This window comes from Tetrao urogallus, assembly GCF_951394365.1.
Source record: "Tetrao urogallus genome assembly, chromosome: 8".
Lineage (NCBI taxonomy): Eukaryota > Metazoa > Chordata > Aves > Galliformes > Phasianidae > Tetrao > Tetrao urogallus.
In genome coordinates, this window is record NC_136821.1 from 34,763,157 (window position 1) to 34,789,188 (window position 26,032).

Genomic DNA, 26,032 nt, shown 5'->3' on the forward strand with positions numbered 1-26,032 from the left:
GGGGAAACTAGTTTAATACGCAACTTGAGTCAAATAGGGTAGGACAGAAGAACTGAGGACAGCGAGTACACACAGCGCATATCCTAGATGCAGTGCTAGAACGTCTACTTTGCCAGGTCACAAGATCCTAATACTGATTAGAAGACCACCATTCCTCCAGCAAGGAGATCTGTGGGTGGTGTGCTCTGCCCTTGATCAAAGGTACCAGAAATTCCACATCCACAGCCTCTCCGTAGAGAACCTTCCTGCAGACCCATTGCAACTGCCATTTTAGAGAACAACACTGCAGATGCCCTCAGGCTGAGCGGTGAAGAAGCATCGGTGAGAAAGTCTCCTCACTGATTTTCATCATTTTAGTCACCCAACACTTCTCCAGAACTTGTGGAACACCTTACATACGTGTCTACAATGGCCACAAATTGCTGAATGAGCTTGGTAACGCAGCTCGAGCTAAGGACAATTCAGGCAATGCTGTTTGCTTATGTACTCTTTTGAATACTTCAGCAAAATCATGAAAACACACAGAAAACATTTTGCCTGTTGCAGAACGTAGATGCCCCATTGCTCTGTAATGTCTGCACTGCAATTCCCCAAATACCTGCGATCCAAACATTCTTCTGCCCTGTCATCTGGAGCGGTTAATGGACTCTCTCATTGACTGTCTCTTGCTTATTTAAAAATTTAATGCTCTTCTGATGCCCAAATTACAGCTGTTTCGTGTGATGGATTAGCGCAAAATATGGGAGTGACAATTTTCTGCAATCTGTAGAATATCAGATTTTGATTACTTCAGGAAGAAAAAGTAAAGTTAGAAGTAAACTGTTTTGATTGATAAGGAGAAGAGGAATACTTAATGCAGTGGTTCATTGGAAGCCTTGATGAATGCCTGGCAGGACTATGATGAGTCTCCACAGAAGACACGCAATAGCTCTGAGAAGATTTAGGATATTTATTGCTCAAATAAAACAAAACCAAGTGAGATGAGTAGGTGAAGAAGCACAGGGTGATTGCAATCTGCTGATCAAACCAAATTTAACTCTGATTTTCGCAGAGCAAAAACAAACTCATTTGCCAGCTTCCCTATAGAAGAACACTGAAGGTTATTTTAGGAATTTCAGGTACTGCCTTTCTCCAGCAAAGACCATTCTAGATTCAAGTCTTCATAGCAGATTATCTTCAGTTAACTCTTGCAGTTGTTCCGCTTTTAGGATGTAAATTCATCAGCTGTACATTTCACAGATAAAGATGTAAGTTACTTGCATTTTGTGATATGCCTGTTTTGAAACAATCTGTCGCCTAGTTTTTGGAATTTGTCAGGATGGATCAACAAGGGTGCTTCTTGGCCAATTCTTCTGGTATTTTAGGGTCTATAGCACCAGATCGTTTCATTGCTATACCTCTGTTTTTGATGAGACACTGTAATTGATGGTATTTATCAGCTCAGTCAAAGAAAGTATAATTCTGCAACGTGCTGCCTGCCCTCCCTCCGAACAAGTGGAGAATTTCTGATGCATGACTTTGTGGACATCCAGTAAGAACTGCAGCACCGACATCCGTGTGGGCTCTGCTCCTTCCAGCGGCATCGTTTCCAGCTATGAGACTACCAGCTTCAAGCTGAGAAAGGTTTTCCAAAAAAGAGAGCGCTTACCTACCTACTCAGGTTGATACACTCTGATGTCTAACTTTTGCTCCAAGGAAAGGTATAGAGCCTCTGTCAAGAGACAAGCTGCTTTCTTATCAACTACACATCTTTCCTAGTCAGGGCTTTGATGGCAATACTGTGTCAACAATTGTCCTTGTGTACCAGTGATGGTAAAAGCAAATGTGATCCCTTCACTCTCAAACATTTGCTGAACTGCATCTCTGTGAAAATTCCTAGAGATCGCTCTGACTGTGAGTAAGGGAGGGACTCTGTACTGAAAGCATCTTCCCCAAACAGTTCAGGCTACAGGAATCTTCTGAGAGATACAAAGAAGAAGAGTAGTGCAGAGTATGATGCATTCGAAGGAAGGGTTGCATCAGAACACCTTCTCTTCCTTCAGAAAAGAAAGCTCACACAAGTTCACAGCAATGTTTTGCCACTACAGAAAGGCACTGTTCCATAGTAAGAACTTTTTTTTTTTTATTAAATAATTTAATTTCAGTTTACTGTTACCAGGTGGAGTTGTTGGACGTTTTGGACAGAAGAATCTGAAGGGAGACCTTGTGACCCGAGATTAAAACAGTTGTCTCAAGTGGAGTTTGTCTATTCTGAAAAGAAGCAGGGAAGACTCCAACTAATCCACCAGCAATCCACCTCTGGCAGACAGATGCACTGATTAGAAATGACGGCTTTGCAACAGGTTCAAAACCAACCTGTACTACAACTCTCTGGCTCTTGTATGTGGTGTGATGGGAACACACTTTGCTGGTACTCTGAGGAAGAATACAGAAGATCCTGGATATGCTCACAACTGAATTTCAAGTGGAGAACACAACAGCTTTGGATGTTGCTTTGGTATTTGGGATGGAGAGCAGAACCCAGTGGCAGGGTTTGTTACTGCTGAGTACCAAGTCAGACCAAGGCAAGAATGATGACTAAGGTCTTCCTCCACAAATAGACTTCTCAGGGCTATTAGGTTAGGCCATCACACATCCCAAATCACCTGCTCTCTACCATTAATATCCCGGGTGAGATTCTTAAGCAGGATGTAACCAAACTATTTTGTGTATGATAAAAGTTTCTTCCCTACAAACAAATGCCCAATCCATCCCAAATGGATTTTTATGAGATCAAACAGTATGATTGACCTAGCTGGTTATTTCATACAGGTTTTATAGTGAAACAAACAAACAAACAAACCCAAAATGAAAACATTTCTATTACTTTACATTACTATTACGGATGTGATTTGACGTTGAGAATGCATGCTCAGGCTGGATGTGTGCTGGTTGGCGACCCTGCACGTAGTAGGGGGCTTGAAACTAGATGAGCATTGTGGGCCTTTTCAACTCAGGCCATTCTATGATTCCATGATTTTATGATTTTCCATCTGACAAAAGCCATTCAGCTCTCAGAAAGAGTCAGAAGGATGCCTGGCCACTTTCTGAGCTTTTTTTTTAATTTTTAGCTCACGGATCAGGCCAGAAAGGATGGACGACTGAGAAATTCCAGATCTGGCTGGCAGACCCCATCCCACAGCGTGTGTGCAGTGGGAATCTGCATTTACTCAGCACTAAAAAACAAGCTAAGGAAGCAGCTTGTGTGAGCTGCAGAATCAGGAATCAGACTCTAAATACTGCAGCTTAGCGGTGATCTGATGGTGCTCCTGCCTCACCGAACCACGCCTGGTGTGCTAAGTGCCAGCAGTCACAGCAATCATGCTGTTTGCTTGCAGTACATTTTTTGGGAATCGCTTTTGCTTCTGAGGAATACAATAGCGTGGCAGCTACCTCTAATCCTGCCTGGATGCTTAGAAAATGCTATCGTTCCCTTAGAGATCAAGTGGGCAGCGGCCCCTTAACAGGAACTGGTCTATGAGCTACCACCACATGTCTAATTAATGACCCTGCCAGTCGCAGCTGGAAGAGCTGAGCTGGGGGTGATTAATTAAATTAGCTGGCAGAGGAAATTACAGTGGAAAAGCCAAAGTTTGATTGCTCCATAATTAACCGCAGTGCAAATAATATCTGCATCTATAACTTCCAGCGATGAGATCAGAAGCCAATTGAATTTGGCACTGATTGAAGCTGTAAATATCCTGTGGTGAAAAATGATAGGTTTGTTCTGAAGGGAAAACTTACAGAAATGGACATCCAGCGGATGCAAAAGGGGAGCAGGGGATACGGAGGAAAGAGCACTGGAATTAGGTTCTCTATTTCAGCCAAGAGCTGATTTCTGTAGTCTTCTGGTGTGGCGGTGGACTCAACATAAAACAGAGAGAAATCTAAAAATTCAGCACCTACAGCTGCTGAATGCTTAAGAGATTCAGTGAATCCAGAAAGCAAAAGGCTTTCTAGATCATCCAGCCCCTTGCCTTGTGTTTAACACCGACGAGATTTATTGCTGTACCCTGGGAGATAAATGCACAGTTCAAGAGAGCTTGCTGGCAGAACAATTCGCCCCATAACCAGCCTCAACATTTCTTCCCACTTTCACCCTGTCCTCTTACGAGCACTGTCTTGGACCACAAGAACCTATTTTCCACCTCACAATGTTCTTGAATTTCTACAACCCTTCACAATCATTTCACTGGCCCCTTCAGCATCTCCTCCCAAAACTACTCACTGAAGACTTGAAACCTTCCTTACAGCTCTTCTCTGAACTTCCCTTTCATTTTAGAAGGCCCTGGTCACATCATGCACTGATCTCAACCCCTCTATCATGCTGTGATTCTTAGCTTTCACTGCTGATGTAGCTCTGGCTAAAAGGAAGCTCACCTTTTCACTGATGCCTGAGAGGCACAAACCCGACACATGAGCCAAGTTTAATTTACAAGCTTTGTGAACTGTTACCAAATGTACTTCTGGACAGAAATGGCACATTCCAGAAAATATTTTCTTTTTTTTGTTGTTGTTGTTCTGTGTTTATCTAAGCAGTGGAGCTGTCAGTCCAAATGAGAGATGACTGCCAGGTTTGGGCCAGGCTGCATAATTCAACATACCACATTGGATGGAAAACTTCCTCACCAAGTCTGCTCCCTTGCAGGAAGAGGTAATAAATGCACCAATGCAGAACGCATTACAATTCCCCTATTTGCATGAAAAGCAAAGAAAAGTGCAATATTGATTATAAACACAAAAATCCTGCTCTGCTCTCTCATTTCTTTTTGACTGATCTGAGAGAGCGCAGAACAACCATAAAAGTCTGAGAAGACCTCTCAAAATACATTAATAAATAGCACATTTATTGATTGCTGTCAAAGAAAAAAAGGCACATTCAAATTTACAAGCCACCCTGCCCACATACACACTTAGAAGCAGTCCATTAAATACTGCTTGACAAATTGTTCTCCTGATTAACTTGAGACTCAACCACTCTCCTCGCGCAGGAGCCAGGCGCTGCTTCCTACTCCCCTCCTCACTCCTAAATTCACAGTAGGCTTTGGCTGATTTCTGACTTAGCAGTCCTGCCTTTTGCTATGAGATCGCGACCTACGATGCTTTATTTTCCTTTCTGGCACTACCAGAAGCTCTGTTGCTTTAAATATTGTCTCAGACCTGGGGGATAAGAAGACCAGCTTCTTTTTCATTACACGCCTATTTCTTTGGCTGTCGGTGATCTTTTTTGCTTTATCCCGAAAGCTTTCCCTATAGGCTGATTCCTCTATGTCCCACCATGACTGTGAGATGATCTTATTACCTCTTGGCTGTCAAAAATACAAACCCAACCAACTCCCTTTGGGATGTCCCATGCACTTACTTTTTCACTTAATATCACGTGAGATGTTTGGTCACTTTCTGTTTTGGTCATTTCCTTATACTATTAGAACATCCCTTCTGAAGCTTATGGTCAAATTCACACAGCGGCAGCTCATATTTTGCATTTTAACATCTTTTGGTATCCACTGAGCTGCCTGGCTCCATACAAATGCATGATGCTAACACATCAGCCTTGGACAATTTTAAAGTACCTCTTAATTTCTCGAGTCCCAAAACTTTTTTAGAGGAGTCACTTCCGAGATCAAACTCTTCTCCCATTTATTTGAGAGTTTCCTTTGCTCATCCTTCACAGCCCTAAGCCCAGTGTGCTTCTGAGGGAACGCTTGTATAAAACCACAATCCATTGGAGATGAACTGTTTTTTAGGCATGTGAGGTCCATTTAAATCACACGTTATCCCATGTTTCATTTCAGCAGTAGAAATGCCTGCGGCAGATGTATTTTTAGAGGGTGATATTTCAAAAGGCAGGTAGAGGAGTTGGTAACAGAACTGTACTCAGCCATACCAAAGGGGTACTTTGCATTTAAAAGGATCCTTACACAGCTCAGTTTATCTAGCCTCCAAATATGCCTCACTGCATCACCAGCAACCCTGTGTGCCAGCTGCATGCTGCCATAAGAGTCCTGGTGCTGATCTGTTTGGGATGCCACAGGCAGGTGCTTAACTAAGGAAAGGCCAAGAATTAGAGAAAAATTCTGTAACGTAATTAAGAAATGTCCCCCCTTGCTTTGTTCCCCTTCCCCATTTTTAAATTCTCCATTGACTTTAATTAATTTGCCCTAGGGCAATAAACCCAGCAAAGAGGTTGGTGAACTCTTACAAGCATAAAGCAAGTTGTTTCTACACAGATCCTACTCCATTAACATTTGAAACTACAGGCAGTTCTCGTTTTTGTTTTCCTTCTTTCTTCCCTTCCTTTCTTGTTTCTTTCTTAACAAGGTTCTTTAACATGTAAACTAAGCAATATTTTACAGTTTGACTTCAAGGAGAAAAATCTATATCCTGCCTGCAAAATCCTACTGCCATTGGGTGTCTGTTTTAATAAGAAAGCCATCATAGAAAGATCCAGCTATGCTATAATCCAACAGAAGTCTTGCAATACACTACAGAAGGAAAGGTCTAAAAAGGGCCCAATTTTGACCACAACGTGGACAGCTCTTAAAGCCACCACAGCTCATCAGCATTTGGCAGGTCATGGTCTATCTGTCTCCACAGTCAGAAAACCTGACATCTAGCACAGATTTCACTGGAAATCACTGGCCACTCCCATTAAGGCAGCAGCCTACCTGTAGATTATTTGAACTCGTGGAGCAGCCTTGCAAGTGCTAATGGAGGCTGTGATTTAATTGTGCATGCACCACAGGTCCCCGAGTTCGGCTGGTGTTGCAGTGAAGTGAAAACACAACAAAACTGCCACTTAGAAATTCTGACCTGGATGAGACCAGAAAGAAATTTAAATCTTTTTTTGGGGAAAAAGAAAAGTTAGCTGGCAGATTTCTAGGCCAATCATTTGTTCAGCATGAAGATTTTTTGAAGCACAACCCGTCCGTACCTTTTGAGGGTTACCAATCATTAGAGATGGCTTCTTCTCACTACTGTTCATCTCTGCAGACTCGCACAAAAATGCCTCAGCTACAGGACTTTGCACTGTCTGCACAATCTAGTTAATAGGCACAGCCAGGCATCTCATTCCACTGTAATTCCGATTCTCTAAAGGCTCCAATTCGTCACCTGTGTTCACCTCAACACATTCGAGTCTGCTATTTAATTACTTTAAAGCTCGAGTGATGGTGGTCTCAGTTCTCCTGGTCACTTCTCTTTTTCAGGGGTTCACTGCTGACTCCCCTTCAGCACCCGCACATCTGAGATGCAGCAGTGAGAGCTCTGCCTCTGACAAATGCCTATTTTAGAACCGTGGGGAAACTGCATTTGGGCTGATGTGTATATCAAGTTTCAGTCCAGTCAAAAGCCAGCACCATCTTTTCACTGCTGCCCTTTTCATTTAGTTATCTTACTGAAGTCTTATCTCCCCAGTCCCTTGCCATAGGCTACCAGCTTCCTGCAGAGCCAGAAACAAAGCTCAGTCTTAAACAAAGGCAAAAAAAGGAAAAAAATCACAAAAGAGAGAAAGTTGGTCACAGTTACTGTTATGGAGCCCTGCAGGTTCTGTAGCCACGACCAAAGCAAAGGCATGCTGCTGCTTCTGTACCTAGTGTCACCGGCCAGCACAGCCCCCAGTAGCACGGCAAGGCACTGCCTTTTTTAAAGTACTGCTCAGCATCACCACTGCTGTTTTTAGGCCTGCTCTTTTCTTTGCTACACCACGAGCTCAAACAAAGCTAGCTACTAGCCAAACAACCTACGAAAGCAGAAATGGCCAAAAGCCACGCAGGAAGCTGAATTAACATCACTTCCACCAGCAACAGTGAACACTATTGAAAGCTTTAGGATTTGCTTTAGTATAGTTTCTGCAATGTACCCAAGCTCCTGGTAATACTGCGTTAAGCCCAAGAGAGAGACAATGTGAGGATCAATTGTGATGTGCTCAGCTCAACCAGGGACAGCCTGCCCTGTGTGTTTAGCCACAACTGATTATATTTATCCCTTTCCTTTAAGAGTAAAAAGCTACTGTGTTTGAACGGAGCTTCAATCAGAAATGAACTGGCTTCAGAGTAACTTCTCTTCTATGTTAGACACAGCAACCAAGTTGAGTTGCATGTGGAAACAACCTCGCGTTTGTAAGACCTGACAGAGAGAGCCCTACCTGCAGGCAGGAGAAACAAAAAGAACAGGTTAAGCACCACGTGCACGGAAACGTTACGAATAAAACGTTTTGCATAAAACCGACTTCTAACCAAATATGTACTTTTTTAATACGCTGGGTAATTTCCCCGCCAGCTCTGTTGAGCTCCTGATACGTACAGCTGTCTGCTCAGTAGCACTAAGCACACTCAACTTCCAGTCTTCCCTAAACCAAACACATCTCACAGATCTGGATCTGACCCCATGGACCTCATAACAGCTCATGTTTGGCATTTGGCATTTTTTCCCCCAATTGCTTTTTTTTCTTTCTTTTTTTTTTTTTTTTTTTAACCTTTTTATTATTACAAGCTTCCGCCCTACAAAGTCTGAATTTAGAAAGCAATGCAAGTAGGTAAATGATTTTCCTTTTGGAAACAATTGATTAGATAGCTATTATTAAAGACAGCGAGGGCAAGGATCTCCTTGCTAAGGCTGCCCAATGCTTTACACACTATATTTAATTCCTCTATCACATTTTCCTGTGCCTCGATATGTTTAAAACAGAACTCTCTGTATTAATCCCTCAGGAGGCAGGATGCACACAGCCTTTCTCAGCATGGTTTGTTGTGAGCTATGACCAAGGTTCCCAAATGCTTTGCCAGTGCAAATGTTTTCTACTACCATGCTAACCAAATTACTTGGGACAGCTATTGGGAACTCTGGGATATGTAATGGTATGGTACTTAACCCTTGAGCTGAGGACATCACTGCAGCTTCCTCATCTTTCTTTAACAGAGACACAATGTCATGAAGCCACTGCTGCCTAGAAATTATGGAATTCACAAGGGTTTCAGAGCAAAATATTTTTGGTCTAACTCTTTGCCACGTGAGAAGATGAGTTCTGCTTTTGGAAGCTACGACCTCTTCATCAGTGCAATATTAACACGACTTGGTCTCAACACTTTTTCATTTTCATTCAAATCTTCATTTTTGCATCATCAAAACACTCAGTATCTTGTTATCTTAACTCACAGGCAGCCAAATAACGGCTGTAGCTTATTGATTTCCCCTGTCCTCTTCAAAGATATTTTTAAAAGGAAAAACAATGAATGGATGTATAGATAATCACAGAATCATAGAATGGCCTGGGTTGAAAAGGACCACAATGCCCATTCAGTTCCAACCTCCTGCTATGTGCAGGGTCGCCAACCAGCAGACCAGGCTGCCCAGAGCCACATCCAGCCTGGCCTTGAATCTAATCTAAAATCCACTTCTGAGAAAGTGGGAAAAGGATTAAAAACAAAACAAAACCAGAAAATGATAATTTCTTTGTCTTTTCTCTCCAAGAACTTCAGATAACACCAGCAATCCTTGGGCAGACCTTCCAGAAGGCAGCTTGTAAACAGAATGAGGAGGACACCTGAGTGTAACTGGAAATCTCATACGCTGTTCATAGAATCACAGAATGGCCAGGGTTGGAAGGGACCTCAAGGACCATGCATCTCCAACCCCCTGCTGCACGCAGGGCCACCAACCTCAACATTTCATAGCAGACCAGGCTGCCCAGGGCCCATCCAACCTGGCCTTGAAATTCAGATTGTGCCTCTTTCACCTCCAGTTTCTAACAAGTGCTCCAACACACAAAAACATTTCCTTTGCAGGTTTAACTTACAACGAAGAGAACGATGACTGTAATAATGATTGCAAACCAGGCTTCTGTTTGCAAAGTGCTCCAGTTTTTATCAAAGACAGATTTGCACATAAGAAAAGTGAACTAGGGAGCATTTTATCTAAAGTGCTCATTAACTTGGACAACTGGGGTCGTTATTTTTTCTTGCTGCTGCTTTGTTTTTAGTTTTAATCATCCAGGCATCTCCCAGGCTGCTATATAGGCACCAGTGCTTTGCTGGATCAGACTCTGGATTGCAAGGTCTGCCAAGCAGCTACAGGGACAATAAAGTACACTGTACCACTAACCTTCATCTCCTGAGAATTTCATTTTAGCTTCAGAGGCCTCCAAATGGTGAAATACGAACAGCCACCACCCAAGCTGACATTTCATTTGGCTCGGTTAGTTATTGTTATTATATGCATTTCCTGGAAGCTACTGGTAAGTGACAATTTTTTTTTAAATTTAATTTTAAAACAATTACAATTACTCTAATCTGAAAGCATGCAATCTACCATGTCAGAATCGGTTCATTTCTGCAGTAATATGGGGAAAGGCTTTAGCTTACTGGCAGCGGTGATTCAGCCTTCTTATTTATGTGTGTGTGTTTGGAAATGTGATACTGTTGTACTAATAACTTATACATTTTCCTCATTATCTATATGAAATATCTGCTGTCCAAAACAGGGCTAATATAACTCCAGCTGACTGGGAGACACGCTATTTAGTGTAGCTCAACCAGGAAGAAGACAGGAGTGAGTTACAACTCTCAGGGCTTGTCGGTGGGTTTTTTTTTCGCTCCTTCCCAGAGATTCCCTGTTAATAGGATCTCCTGAAATATCTTAAGTAAAATCTTAGGTCCCCTAGCAGCTGTTTGGTCGGCAGAAGCACAGCTGTCTAAACTTTATTGGCAGTAAATGTCATTCTTGCACACAAACTGCATGCCTGGAAAACCCAAAGGCACATCTTGGTCCGTTAGTGCTATCACATATGATCACATTCCCTGACGAGATGTGAAAACTGAAATGGAAAACGTCAACAAACTCTGGCCGTGGTGAGGACTGGGGCATGCCCGCTGACAAGCGTGCTGCAATGACAGAAATTTACTTTGAGTTGCAATTAGTGGCACTGTCATTTTTGGGCGCTCCTGCCAATTAATTAAGCCTGTCAAATGGAAAAACAGCAGCATTCACATGATAATTTATATAGGGAGAGACTAGCCTAGCAAATCTGCTGCTGCAGCCAACAAAATCCCCTCCGAGGGCTTAAAAAAATAAAGGGAAAAATATATATATAAAGAAGTAGAAAGGGGGACTGGGTTGTAGGGGGGAGAAAGTTAAACTGTCCTTGTTATAATTGTTAACTCTGATCGCTGAAGTAGAAGATGGGCTGATTAAAACTCCAAACGAGCCCCTAGCTCGCTTAAATCTCAGAGTCCGGAATGATAGAATCAGAGGAGTTTATTCATACCATTAAGCCCCAGAGAACTTAATTGAAAGAAGAGCATAGCCTGGACCTTGACAAGCGGGAGGTCACAGTAATTGCTGCCGGACATATTTAACATTAAGATAATCAGGCCATTAATTACCCTTTGGATCATTAAATCAGCCAGTTGCAAAATGAAATTTCTGCCTCTATTACTCACTTGAGAGACCACAGGGGTGGCTTTTAATTTATCAGTGAGCTTGAGATACAAAGGACCAGGCTTGGGGAGGAAGGAAAGGGGGAGGAGGGGGGGGCCGCTTCAGCAGAGGCAGGAATATCAATCCGCCATGCTTGGTGATCGTGGCAAATTAACTAGGTAAGATAACCTCAGCTTCTAAAGGCAGAAGCTGGGGGTATGTAAATAGATGAGGGCAGACAGGGAGATCAGAGCCTGCACACCACTTAGCAGGATAATAAAGGAAATCATCCTTGATTATCAGTGCTAATTTGGACACTGCCGGTAGCTTGTTATGCGTGTTCTGAGTAGCATTTAATTAATTCAATTGCTTGTTAATGAGGGAAGTGACATGTGGGGAGCAGATGCCACCCAACTGCAGATGGGTTCTGGTCAGCCCTTCACAATAAAATTTTCTTTTTTTTTTTTTTTTTTTTTTTAAAAAAAAAACACCCTTCCCCCAGCTCTAAAATGGGAAAGGTGTCAGGCACAGAGGAGCATTCAAAAGGGACAAAACACTGACCTCATCAGGCCAAGAACTGCTACGGAACCAGACCTGGCAGCCGTAGGTGGAGAGGTATTACTGTGTAACGCTGCCAGGAACTGGAGACCAACAGCAGCCCCATGGCCAAAACGGCACCAAATGGGAGGGAGGCGAAATGGAGGCTCTTTACAAGAGTCCTTGTATCCTACAAAGCAGGGATCTAACAAAGTCAGCAGCTCCGTGCTTGCCCTTTATCAAAATTCACTGTGAGTACAAATAATGAAGGAATAATTATTTTTATGGAAGAAAAAAAAAAAAAACGGAAAGCACAGCTTAATTCTTTTCATAGAAGTTGCTCACCAGCATAATGGACGTTAGCCTTGAAACAGCAAGCCAGACTTCAGCTTAGAACTGCAAAAGTCTGCTAAATATAGTCCAACTGCATAATGTTTCTTCTGACACCATTAAATTCCGTTCATTAGCGAGTGAGGGATCAAACTGGATCTCACATCTTAGGGTCAAAGTCAATTCCTAACACCGCCAGCTCCCAGCTCAAGGCTTCCCATACAGTGTTAAGAGCCCTTCTGTTTTCTTATGACCTTTGTTAACCAGAATAAACACAATAACTGCTATGTAAACAAACCACCTGCGCAAAATCACAAGGATGCTGTGGCAGGAGCCTGCAGTGACTGGGAAGTTGTATTGTCCATCCAGCCCACTTCTTAACAACAGGAAGCTCTGGAATGGAAGCATTACATACATCTTGGATTTTTAATACTAGAAATCTTTACATCTCCATCTTTTTTTCTTCTCCTGACATCCATACTAAACAGAAACTCTACGTTTTCAAGCGCATTTGTTTTTACTGCATGAGCTGTATCAACCAGAATACAAAAACCAGGCTGCAGAGTTGACTGCAATGCAAACCACAACATCCAAGCTCCATCTGAAGTGCTGGATGAGGCTGCCTCAGCAGAGCTTAAAACCATGCCTGATGCAAGGGCAGCTAACAACCGAGTCAGAGGTTTCTTTCTACTTACTCCCAAAAAGATGCTGAAACTGTGGGGAGCCCTTCAACTTCCAAGTCTGCAGAGAGCTAATGCAAATTTTGAGCATCACTCCAGCAGAAGAACAAAAAGCATGGCTGGGATATGGCACTGGGTGTCACGCTGCCCCTTCCCTATCCTCCTGGGCAGAAGCTTCCAGATGGAGGTGGAGGCAGTCTTGCTGCTTGTGTAACCCAGCACTCCCAAGAAGATGGAGACAGAGAGCTCAGAGAAAGAGGGCGAGGACCAGGAAGCAGATAAGCTCCTCATGGAGTGGGCAGAGGGATGGTGACAGCTCATATCCTTTAGGAAAGGCCACCATCGCCTTAGAAACCCAACGGCGCCAATGAGACTGCAATCTAGAAACCATATGGGCAAGAACAGTATACAGAGAAAGCAAAGCATATGAGGAATGTCCAAAAGAAAGCTAGTATCTGGCAGGAGGTCTACACACTAGTCCAAAAGGCCCAGGCAAAACAAGGCAAAGACAGCCCAAAAGCTGATCTTCAGAGCCTCGCATCATCTCCGGCATTCCTCCATGCAGCAAGCTCCATCTCGGCCCCACTGAGCTGCCCAAACTACTCCTGTGCCACACTACTCAAGATCAATGTTTTAAGAGTGTGCTTAAATAGTATCAATAGCAATTACAGGGGAAAATCTTGATTCTCATCCCAGGACTCAGTTAATTGTTGCAACATTGATTTACTCTAATTTGACTTCTCACTCCAAATTAAACCCACATTACTGAAGGAAGGACTACAGGCTAACTCTCCTCATTGACCCCCTCCTGTCCAAGACAATAAATTTAATATTGAATACACTTGAAAAAATGGCAGTTGTTGCAGGATCCATACTGAAAGATCTCTTTTTTTTTTCTTTTTTTTTTTTTTTCTCCTTCCTGCGAGTAATTAAAAGATGCTTTTCTTGACTAATGATCCCCCTGTTTAGAAATGGGAAGTCAATACTCCTTCACCAGCAGTCAGCTTCAATTTGTCACAGGGCTCCCGAAGTTTGAGTGGTGGTTCTCAGGGCTGCTGGTAATTGCTGGAACCAATTACCAGCCTTCTAAAGCTGACCTAATCAGAAGCCCACGGACAACACTCACAGGCCAGCTGGTCCCCTTTTCCTTCTACATTCACATATTCTCCTGTGCTAGGTTTTTCTGCTGCTTTGCCAACTTTTCTTACCCACCAGGAGCTCATGTTAATTCCTCCTTCCTTGCTGTAGCCATGCGAACACCCGCAATCTGAACTTTGGCTCATGCTACTGCTTTACATTATGCCTCTTCCTTGGGGGATCCTTTTGCACCTGTGCTCTCATTATCTTCCAGTTTAATGCTAGATGCAATCCAAGGTGTTGCTTTTGATTCAGAGGCAGTGAATGACCCAGAGATCTGATTATTTTATAAACTGTCTCTCAGACTCTTACGAGATCTGGTGCAAGTTAACATTAGAGAATGCACCTGGCCAATATCCTTGATGAAAGTTGTGGGAGCCAGGACTTCTGCTACAAAACTTTCAGGCTTTGAGTTCATAAATTCCAACACGAGAGCCTTTCTGACCTTCAAAATACGCTTTCAGGTTTCCCATGATTTTCTCAGAGAAAGAGTTTTAGGTGAATATGAACGCACTAGGAAAGGACAGCAGTACGGTGTGTTTGATGTGGTTCAAGCCTGATTGTTGGTTGGACTTACTTCTGGGTGTACAAAATAAAGTAAGCTGCACTCAAAGATTGGCGTAGGTCAATTTTTATACACACTGGTGCCATTTGCCTGGGGAAGATGCCTCAATTGTGCTGTGGCCTAGAGTCAGTCATTCAGTAGTCCTTCACACTTCCCTCTACTCAACAAGAACACATGGAATTCCACTGCAGTGATTCTGTGCTGAGTTCTCACAAGCAGAAAGGGCTGCTTTTGAAACCACGCTCATCAATATTTTTGGGTTCCCCTCAGTCTGACATGTGAATACTCCTTGAGCTTGCCAGGCCAACAGATACAATATTTGTGGAGCAGTCAAGAGTCCTTCCCTGCCCTTGAAAGCCTGTTCATTTGTGCTGATGGCTTCATCTCCAATAGAAAGAGACAACGTGAAATAATGAAACCCTAAATTGCCTGGTTCTCTCTACAAATGTCTACTAACAGAGGGTCCATCATTGTGCAGACAAGTTCTGGTGGTTTTGTGGGGAGGGGGGGCACAGCAGACAAAAGAAGAGCTAAAATACGTGCTTATCATAAAGAAATACATGAAGGCTGTGTTTGTTTAAGGTCTTTTACAGATGCTTTGCATTAAGGCCTTTCAATCAGTTGGGAGAAAGGTTAAGAAGGTTCTTGCATTCCCAATACTTTGTAGGCACTGACTCAAAGTCTGAGCAAGCATGTGGAAAACTATGGAGGTTAGATTAACGAGTATACGTAGTGCAACTGAAAAGGGCGGTACCGTGAGAGATGTGTAATGAGGGGATGCAGAAGGGAACAGAGATTCCATCAAGTTCAGGAGAAACTGAAGAAAACAGAATTACTTCTCTGCTCAGTCTGATGGGGCTTCGGTGGGAAATCATTAAAGCAGGAACACACTGAGTTACTGCCTCCTCACACAGCAGCTCTCAGACTCTGGCTGACCCAGCGGCTCAGCAGCGTGGGTAGGAACAACTCCCCAAGAGCACGTATCAGCTCTCTCACCCATCAGAAGTTGTTTTGCTGAATGCTCCCTTCCTTCCTGATCTCCACATATCCTCAGGCTCTCCAAATATCTCAGCTCCCCAGACGTATTTCTGCTTGCTTACTTTCACACAAAAGAATGACAGATGGGCTGAGGCTGCTAGGGACCTCTGGGTCCTTCTGGCCCAACCCCTGCTCCAGCAGAGATACCCAGAGCACGGTGCCCAGCACCACGTCAAGGTGGGTCTGAAGATTTCCAAGGAGACCATACAGCCTTTGTGTACCTGTGCTCTGTCACTGCACACAAGCCTGATGGTCAGATGGAACCTCCTGTGCTCCAGTTTGTGCCCAGTGCCTCTGCTCCTAGCACTGGGCACCACTGACAGGAGCCTAGCTCCATCCTGTCTGCACTCTCCTTCAGGTACTTACAGACACTGCTGGGACTCCCCTGAGCCTCCTCTCCCTCAGCCTGAGCAGCCTCAGCTCTCTCAACCTCTCCTCACAGCAGAGGACTCCACAAGGTTCCTCCCAAGCCGTGTCTCAGCCTCCTTGCATCCCTCTGGGGCATCATTTGGGTGTCACCTGCAGGCTGACTGAGGGTACCCATCATCCACATCATGATGAAATACGTTAAACAGGACGGCATCCACTGATCTCTGAGGTACTTTCTTGCCTCCTCACTTTTTTTTGCTAACCCCACCTAAAATCTATTTTCGCTGCTCCTAACAGGAATCCTCACGCAAAACTCAAAGCAAAAGAAAAAGCTGAACGCAGTCTGAGATGCTGGCCTTATTTTCTTGTCCTGTCTTGGGCAGAAGGATTATCAGGCTAATAGAAGACCAAAGTAAAGTACAAAGGGAAGCACACGCTTTGAAAAGGCGGAATTTCAGATATTCCTCTGCAAAGTATCATTCATGTCCTGCTCCGAACAGCAGGAAAAAGATGGAGTGAGGAGAACAAGATTAAAATTGTTCTGTGGGCAAATTTTCACATAATCTTAGCTTTATTTTCTCTATCATCTATCTTTTCCAGTACGTAAGTATGCACTTGAACACATAATTGGAAATACAAAATTAATCTTTATATCTTTTGTGCCTATAACAGTCCAGAAAGAAAGAAAGAAAAATTACATCACTGACAAACTTTAACAGCAAAATATAAACATGTCGTACAGAAACAAAGAATTAAAATAAGCTCTGAGCAAGAAATGCAAGAGTTGATTTTATATAAGTAAGACTCACCTCCAAATATGAAAAACTGAGTTATTTAATCTTCATCACACGTGGTGTCAATGTATCACGATAATGTCTTTTAATTTACAGATGAATCCTAACACGGTGCTATTTAAAAATACCCAATTAAGTGTATGCCTTTCTTTTTGATGTATATTTTCTGCTCACCTCAATAGTAAGGACCAGGATACATTTGTTAAGTGCAGCAGTGTAAGGCATTTTTGGATCAGGCAGAAAGCAATACTAATGACAGAAAGGCAATAAGAAGTTCATTTCAACCTAACTGATGAAATGACTGCATTTACTGTATAATAGCACACGTGTATGTTAGCAGACACACAGTTTATGTATGGGTGAAGTCTGTGTAGGTCTCTTTGAACGTATTTATATGCATAGCCATTCCCCCAAGTAGCCTGATTAATGTACTTTGCTTCATTCTCGAAGACGAACCAAAGGTGGCACCACAAATTCATTTTTCAGTGCTAACGAAATAATGCAATAAGAAACAGTTGACTTTATTGCAGACAACAGCACAACCCTACTTCTGCACAGCAAGAGGTGGCACTGCTACAAACCCCCAGGTTATAATTCCACTTGATCCAGCACGGGAAAAAGCAAAACCCATCCATACATAAGCAAAATAGGGATACAATTCCCTCTGACTTCTTTTATATGAAGGAAGCAAACACTGAAAGCCTAACCTCTGTCCATTTGCTGCCTAGGGACTGAACGGTGCTCAGACACAGGCTGCTGCCCCAGAGCTCACACTCAGACAATTACAACACACTTCTAAAGACAACTGAGAAGATTGGCCCAGCTGGGTGAGGTAGTCCAGGTCTTCCTCCCTTCCTCTGAAATACAGTCTGCCAGAAGTCACTCTGCATCTCCCAGGCGATATGTTAGTTAGAACTATTAGAACCTACACTTCAAATCCACTAAAATCAGCAAGTCTTCCTTTCTTTGACAGCGATCAGATAAATTAAGCATAAAAAACCTTCAGACTTCAGTGGGATAATACATCATGAAAGATTTTCACCGTGCTGAGCTAAGACTGGTAGGTAAAATTGTTCTCACAGGAAACACGCATTCCCCCATCAACTTACGCCTTCGTATATATCACCTAAAGAAAGTAAGCAAGTCCAGCTGAGCAGGACTTTCACCACAGCTGTGATGAGAACCCAAAGACCTGACAGCCAGATGCAAACTGCATGGCGGTGTCCTGGCTGAGCTACTGAAGGCAGATTATTAATCATAAACTGATAGTCCAAGAGCCAGAACTTGGCTTAACAAAACTAAGAAACTTATGACAGTATAATTTAGATTGAAGTATAACCAAGTGGGAGGTTAAAACTCCCACTGTTTTGTCAGTCAGTGAATTGTATAAAAAACTGGAGAGCTGCTCAGAAAGCCTTCACAGGCATGAATGAGCATGAGGGTCACCTAGTTCTGACACGTATCTCATTCGATGTACATTCTACCTGGACTTGCAGTGAAGACATTTACCCAAAGATTTTTACAAGGGGTACTTGAAGGAAGAATTTAAGTCTATGTTGTAAATCGTAGAATGACCTGGGTTGAAAAGGAGCACAATGCTCATCTGGTTCCAACCCCCTGCTGGGTGCAGGGTCACCAACCAGCAGACCAGGCTGCCCAGAGCCACATCCAGCCTGGCCTTGAATGCCTGCAGGGATGGGGCATCCACAGCCTCCTTGGGCAGCCTGTGCCAGTGCCTCACCACCCTCTGTGTGAAAAACTTCCTTCTAATATCCAACCTAAACCTCCCCTGTCTCGGTTTAAAAGCATTCCCCCTTGTCCTACCACCTGTGACTGAGATGCCAAAATAAGGGATTAATTGCTGAGGCTCATGGTTTACAGTTTACAGTCTTTGCCACCTATACAATTACACACTGCCCGACCACTGCATGCTACAGTCATGGAGAAAGAAACCATACCTTGTGGAATCTGATGAAGGTTTCATATGGCCTTGGCTGCTCTCCTCCCAAACGCTGTTTGCCAGCTCATTCCCAATTGAAGACATCACCTTGATGAGCTCTATAGGCCAGTCATCCAGGTCAAGAGAGCGGACTCGGGAGAGGTGTGTGCCAAGGTTTCGGTGTATACCTGAGCATTCGATACATATGAGGGCTCCCAGATTCAAGCTGGCCCAGTCAGGGTCTGCAGAAGAAAGGACAAAGGCCATCATCAGCGCAATAAAACACCAAACAAAACTTTCTGGTTAATATTTGTGGATAAAGATTTTGCCTCCAAACACAATGGGAAAAAAAATATTCCGGCGTCCTCGTTCACAGCACAGCTGGGAAGTCTAGCAGAAGGCTCTATTTTGCCTTCTTAAGGCACTAATGAGAAACCCTAAGGGGGGAGGGATCACAAGAGATGCAGCCCAGCTTCAGTCAAAAGGAAAAGGTGAATAAGAAAGAAAAGAAGAAACAAAGAAAATATAAGCAGGCAGCTTATGAAGAAGTAGTAGAAAAAGTCCCTCCTTGGGAATCTAGAGTCACTCGTAGCCAATTACAAGAGAAAAAGAAGAAAAAAAAAAAGAGTAGACACAATGTCTCTGTTGCTAACTATATCAACTCCCTTAATAACCATCTATATCATCACCTACATATGGCTTTTACATCTAACACACTATGGGGTATGTTTTCATCTCTAAGATCAGGGAGATAAGTACTAAGATGAAAATGTGATGCTTTGAACAGTCCCAGTTTTAGTGTACTAGCCAGAAGGATTCCACAGACAAAAAAAAAAATAACCCTGCAAATGATGAGGCAGCGACAAACCTGACAAAAGCCGGGAAATTCAAAGTCATTTCCCAAGATGGTTCACTTTTTGTCACTGTCCTGTGTTATTTAAATCTAGGTTTGTATGAATATCCCTCTTCAACAAACATTCACTTCAACAAATGCAATGAAAGACTTTATGGGAGGAATTTTTGGTGGCTTTTTTCCCACCTGCTGTCAGATCTTTTCTTCTCTCTTTACACTGGGCCTCCCAAAGAATGAGGAGACTATCACAAATGACAAGCAGGAAAATCACCATTAATTGAGAGGGTAGGCACAATTTTCATTCAAATCTAAACAAAATTCTGAGCCGACAGGAAATACATTTCCAATGTCCCCTTCTATTCGTGCAAATGTCATCAGAGGACTTTGGCGATATTTCCAGTTTGTGTCACTCAACATTAAAAAATCATTTTTGGCAACCAAAATATGAGCAAGGAATATGTTTCTTAGTTTTCTGCCATGTCACAAGTGGACAGAAAGGACACTTCAAATGTACCCCTAAGATAGAAGATAAGCATAAGATTTCATTGAAAAAGCAAATGTTCTCTCGTCAGTCTTCAGAAATTGAAATGGAAAAAAAAAAATTATAGAAATTAGAAGAGAAAAAAAAAAAATAACCTACACCACAAGAAAACCCACCACCTTATTTCAGTTAAGCAGAAAAACAGATCTTTTGTTTAAAAAGTTTCTGTCTAAGGTAAGTCTTACCCTAGGAAGAGACAGCAAGCATTTCAGATCTCCAGAAATACAGAAGACAAAACGTCTGCCATGCTTTACAAGTCCTTGGGAAGACAAGCATTAAACATTCCTTTCTTGCATATTTGTCCAGGTCACCTCCATGAGTTACTTGCCGTGTCTTGCAGACAGAAGGGGAACTCGAGCAGTATGTGTGAAATACACTAACATGCTAATTTGTGTGTAAAAGCTTAAATGGGGCAGGTATTTGGTTTAAATTGATAAACTGAGGCTTAGAATGAAATGTCTGCCCCTGACCTGCAAAGATCAGGGTTATCTTCACAGACACAAAAGGTGTCAGGAGCTGAAAGAAGCACCAATTCGGAATGAAGCAAGAGAAAAATTACTGATTAATATTTTTGCAATTATTCCACCACTGCCCCACACTGTGTTAACATCCACTGTTTGGTCTCCATCAACGTTCAGCAAGTGTTGGTACTCCATGGGTGTTATCTTTTCTTCATGGAGGAATTCAACTGCACTTTTTTGCTTCATATGCCCTTCCATGTCTGATGCCATTCTGTCAGCCTGCCCCTCAGCTGCCATCTGTCACACAGCAACAAAACATAATGGGACACGGTGGCAAGGTTCAGCCTGCTGTACCTCCAATTCTGCCTCTGATGTTGCAGACCATAAAACAGGAGGCACTACTTTTGGAGCAGCCTTCGTAGATGACCAGGGATGGCTCCTTGTGAAATTCAGTGCTCCTGTCTAACAACACAAGCTGTAACTGGTAAAATAGGGGCATTTTTACATTGTTGAATACTCCCTGATTAAATGCTTCATTTTCTCCTCTAAAAACTTCCTCCCATTTTGGCTTTAATTTTGATCAAATGGAATCACTTGAAGGAGGAAGCTTCGGAGACAACTATTTTGGGAGAATAACCCCCTCCATCTCCTTCATCGCTGCGGACACGAGGAGGCTGATGGAAGAGTCACCCGTGCTAAACTCATCTGGATTCAGCATGGCAAAGAGTGCCAACCTGAGCAGGGGCATCTCTGAAGAGAGGAGCAGAAGAGCAGGGAAAGGAGGAGCAGCAGTTGGTTGGGAAAGGAGGAGCAGCATCTTGCAGAGCTGGAGCAAAGAGTGAGAAAAAGGCCTAGCTTTTCAATCCTTTCAGAATTTTATTCTACGTACAGAAAAAAAAAGGAATTCTGGTGATGGGTCTGACAGGCTGCTGAAATCAGCGCTTCAGTGTTTGGCTGTCAAATCCAAAAAGTACCACTAGACAGACCGTTGGCATGGAAAAGCCATGATGAGACTCTTGTTTTTAGAGGAAAGCAAGAAAACTGATGGGGCACCTCAGAGGAGAGAGCCAAGTTTATTCTCTGGCGTCATTACAACGGGAGGAGGCAGAAATGGAGCTGTGGGCAGAAATTCAGCCCCGGGACAGGAAAGTTAGGACAGGAGTTTGACAAAGCTCAGCTCAGGGCGGCTAAAGGGCCAGCAGCCTGCAGCACGCCAGTACAACAAAGCAGCAATTCCCCAGTGAAACAAAGCGCTGTAATGAAGTGCTAAAAAGCCAAACAGCTCTAGAAAGAGGAAGAATGAGACTTCTGAAGTGGAAGATTGATGGCTCTTGAATAGAACCGAGGGACAGCAACATCTCGTATTCCTTTGCTGTCAAACATCTGGCTTTGTGAGGATGCAAATTATGTCAGCTTTCCACAGCAGCGCCGGTGTTTGTGATGCAAAGCGCTCTGGGGTAAGGCAGAAAGGGGAAAAAAGCAAATGCTGGCAACGAGAGGAGCCGGCTGAGGCTCACAGCGAGCACAGCTTTACGTTCTAATGCACATTGCTTCGGAACCAGCCCAGATTTTTCAAGGGAAATACAGAAGCTTTAAAAGTAGGGAGGCCAAAAGGCAAGGGGGACTGAAGGTTTGAATCATTTCCAGGAATACGAACTACAAATTCAGTTTCCAGCTGAGGTTCCAAAATCACCTTCCAACCCCGAAGCCGTACAACCAAGCCCTGGCAAAAAGCGCATGCCCATCCTGCCCTCTGCAGTGTGCTCCTAGCACATCCTTTCTGCTGGCCAGCTGGCCCCAAGGAGCAATCTGGATGAGGAACACCTAGGCTGACAGGAAAAGGAGAAAAAAAACGATTGGAAGGACATGTTTGCAGTAAATGAATCACACTTTTCTACTCTGCTTGGGTAACCAGTTAGCAGGGTTTAGGAAAATGCTACCCACATCTGCAAAGGCTGGAGCAGGAATCAGTCACACTGCCATTGGTCTGTTCAGATACTTCAGAGAAACAAAACGTACGTCTTGGTCACTTGAAGACCTCATCCTCATCAAACAAAGCACAGCATCTTATACAGCTATTCCCTGTGCTATACCAAAACCTTGGAATAAATCTGAGTGACTACAGCTTAATAGGAAAGAATGTGAAGAAATACACATCTTTTTGGTGGTCTACACATGTTAAAATACCAGCCAAACTAACGTTTTTTCCTTGCTTAACACACCTTGGTTTACCAGCCAGTGGAACATAAAGTCCTTAATTCATCAGTGTTGGTAAACCTGTGGTATTTCCACCAGTGATCTCCTCCAAGCAGGTCAACAAGCTGTTCTGACAGAGTCTGAGACTGGTGCTCAAAGACTAGTCCAGCCAAGCTCATATCCCTGCAGGCTGAACTGCTGGGGACAGAGCAGCTGCCTTTGTTCCTGAGCCATCAGAATATGAATATCTGACAATTTTCAAAAGAATCAATTAAAATCAATCTATGTGCGAAGAACATTTTGATGGCATGGACTGGAAATGTCTGTGAATGTGCTAACCACCTTCCTTCAGACCTTTTGAAGTTGAAGCAGGGCACAATAGGTTTGTTTGCTCTGTGGATGACTGAATCAGCTAAATTGCTAGCTATGGAGACAGGAAATTAATCGTGCAAAAGCACTTGCACATCTGTATGAATGTTCATTTTAAATTTAACTAGGAAGTTTAAATGGCTTGAGACAAGGAGTCAAAATCTTAAACAGTACATCTTAAAAAAAAAAAGTACTCAAAGAAAAATAAATGAATATTTTTCCATTTTAAGCACATGTAAAATCACAAGAAAAGTTCTGACTTACAGATATCAAAGAAGTAAAAATGCAGGAGTTCTCAGTCCTTCTGCTCCTACAACTAATTGCTTTAGAGCAAGAGTACTTCCTTTTTATGGCTTTGTTACAAACCTCTGGAACTAAAGAGCAACAGAATAATGACCTCAGCTGGGGTTAGTGAGGTGAAGAGCAGCTCAAAGTATTCTTGAGAACATTTCTGAACATTAGATATGTGTTTAAAAAAAAAAGGGGGGGAAAGAGACATAGAAAGGAAATAACTCTCAAATCAGTTTTCTGGTATCCACATACAACAAGGAATAACCTTTGTTTCTTCTGATGAGTAATTCTAAAACCAACCAACAAACAAAAACACCTCACAAATTAAGCTTTAATTCTCTGAAAATATGACCACCGTACACGTGTCTTCTCCACCCAAAGCAGGAAGAAAATGGAAGTAGCTGATGTCAAAGAACAAACTCCTTTTTCCTTTTCTTCACAGGAAAGCGAAGACATGCTCACGTTTGAAGAGGTAAGTACAAGAGGGAAGAAAACAAATTAGACTTATCTGACAGAGTGTATGTTAAATATAAATTAACATGAAATCAATCTGATTAAGCAAACTCCACAATGAAGAAGAGAGGTGAACATGACATATGGAAGGTAATGCCAAAAAAGACAAAGCCCATGGTGGACGTTCACCTATCTCTTGGCCAAGGAACCAAGGAGGGCAGCTTTCTGAAGCACAACACACCACGCTGCCTCCAGAAGCAGCTGTACTTACTCTGTGCTTCACAGTCCACGCAGTGGGAATTGCCTCTGATGTTCCTTATCGACTGCAGGGCCATGGCCTCATTCTGACTTGTCAGGCGCGACTGGAAATGTGAAGAAAGGCGTACGGAACGAACAAGAGAGCAATAAACAGGGTTAGTCAGCACCACCGTCAGCAAATGGGAAACAAAAACAACACAGAGCTCAGGTCAGGTCTGAACGAACAAGGATCCTGAAGTCCTTGGCCAATGCTCTTTGCTCGGATCCACAGGGTCTGTCACCATGTGCTAGTTCAGCTCTTCCCAATTAAACCATCTGGGGGGCTTTCTGAGAATAAAATCGACAGCTTTAACAAACTAGGGGCTCTATGAACATAATTTTCAAATGACAAAAAAAAAAAAAAAGGCCATGTGGAGATATTCCATCACAACAACATCTACTGCACCCCTACTTGCTGTACTTACAGTATTTCAGTTAGTTCTTTTGACATGTTTTGAGACCGTGGACCTACCTTACAGAAGAAAACCTCTGTAGCAGGTTGAGTATGCTTAAGTATACTTATATTGAATATATATAATCAGAAAAGTCCCCTCTACAATCAGAATCTTAACAATTGATTCTACTTTTATACAAAAGCCAATCTTCTCTGTAGGTACTGGATAGTGACTGCTGCCAGCCATTCTTTGCCTCACTTTGTGTAAGTGCTCTAAACACAGGTGTTAGCATACAGATTTCTCTGTTGTGCTCCCTTAATGTAAACATTAAGGTACACGTAAATCCATGGAAGTCAGACACAAAACCAAATAGGTTATGATTTTTCACCATCTCAGAAATGTGTAATGGAATCAAACATTATTATCCCAATTATTATTGGAAACATACACTGGAAACAAGCAAAACACCCATGCTGGTAGGATGGGGTAATGAAAGCAGGCATTCATTGTAAAACCTGAGTTTCCCTCTTGCAAAGACATTGCTTAGATGGATAGTGTGCAGCTCTAACACATGTTTTTCTCTAGGAGATAAGGTTTCAAGCTCAGTGTTCTTGATTTTGCTTTGCTCGATGATCACCTATTACTTATTCTCAGTGTTACTCCATGTGCCATACCTTGTTCTTGCTGCTCTCACAGGACTGTAAACTGGCCAAGATCTGACTCTCTATGGCTTGTACCCACGCATCTCTTTCTTCGTATGTGGTAGCTTCAAAGTGCCAAGTCTGGCCAGTGAGAGAGACAATGATAAACTCAAAGTTTTCTTCTTGTTCTGAAAAAAGACATGCAATAGGAGAAAGGTTTAAGTTTAAGGATATCAACAAACAGGCCTAAGCAAGTGCAAGTCTGAATGTTGGAGATTTTAGGCTAAGTACGTCCAACCCTGAAGCCGCACAATGCATCAAAAACAACTCACAGAGCCAGCATTTTTGACTCAAAACATTACACGAATAAAGTACTATTTTGTTCAAATATACAGTTCTTGTGTGCATTTGCCTGTTCAGTGTTGAGCCTATCCAGTCACAAAGTGGCTAAGAGGCATCATTTAGACTTCAACCTGACATGTTCAGAGCTACACACTGTAAAAAAATACAACCCACAAAGTGTGCCACAAAATAACTAAAAGGATGAATGCATTATAGAGAGTTGACAATACAAAGTTTAAGAGTTTACACTCTTCCTTCCACCACGTCTGTACGTGCAGAGATGTGATTGAAAGCAGATACGTGCATTTTCGGTCTGCAGCACAAATACACTAGATTATAACACAGGATTA

The 26,032-nt window shown here is 42.8% G+C and overlaps 1 protein-coding gene across 2 annotated transcripts in view; it reads right to left on the bottom strand.

Moving 5' to 3' along the window:
- The window catches only part of AGAP1 (ArfGAP with GTPase domain, ankyrin repeat and PH domain 1), a gene marked incomplete at both ends in the record, with an annotated part of 281,406 nt that overhangs the window by 13,031 nt on the left and 242,343 nt on the right, over positions 1-26,032 (bottom strand). For both annotated transcript variants that reach the window (XM_079538941.1, XM_079538940.1), the window contains 3 exons: positions 18,863-19,085; positions 24,279-24,369; positions 25,374-25,528. In XM_079538941.1, coding sequence (XP_079395067.1) covers positions 18,863-19,085; positions 24,279-24,369; positions 25,374-25,528 — 469 coding nt within the window. The remainder of the gene's footprint in view (positions 1-18,862; positions 19,086-24,278; positions 24,370-25,373; positions 25,529-26,032) is intronic.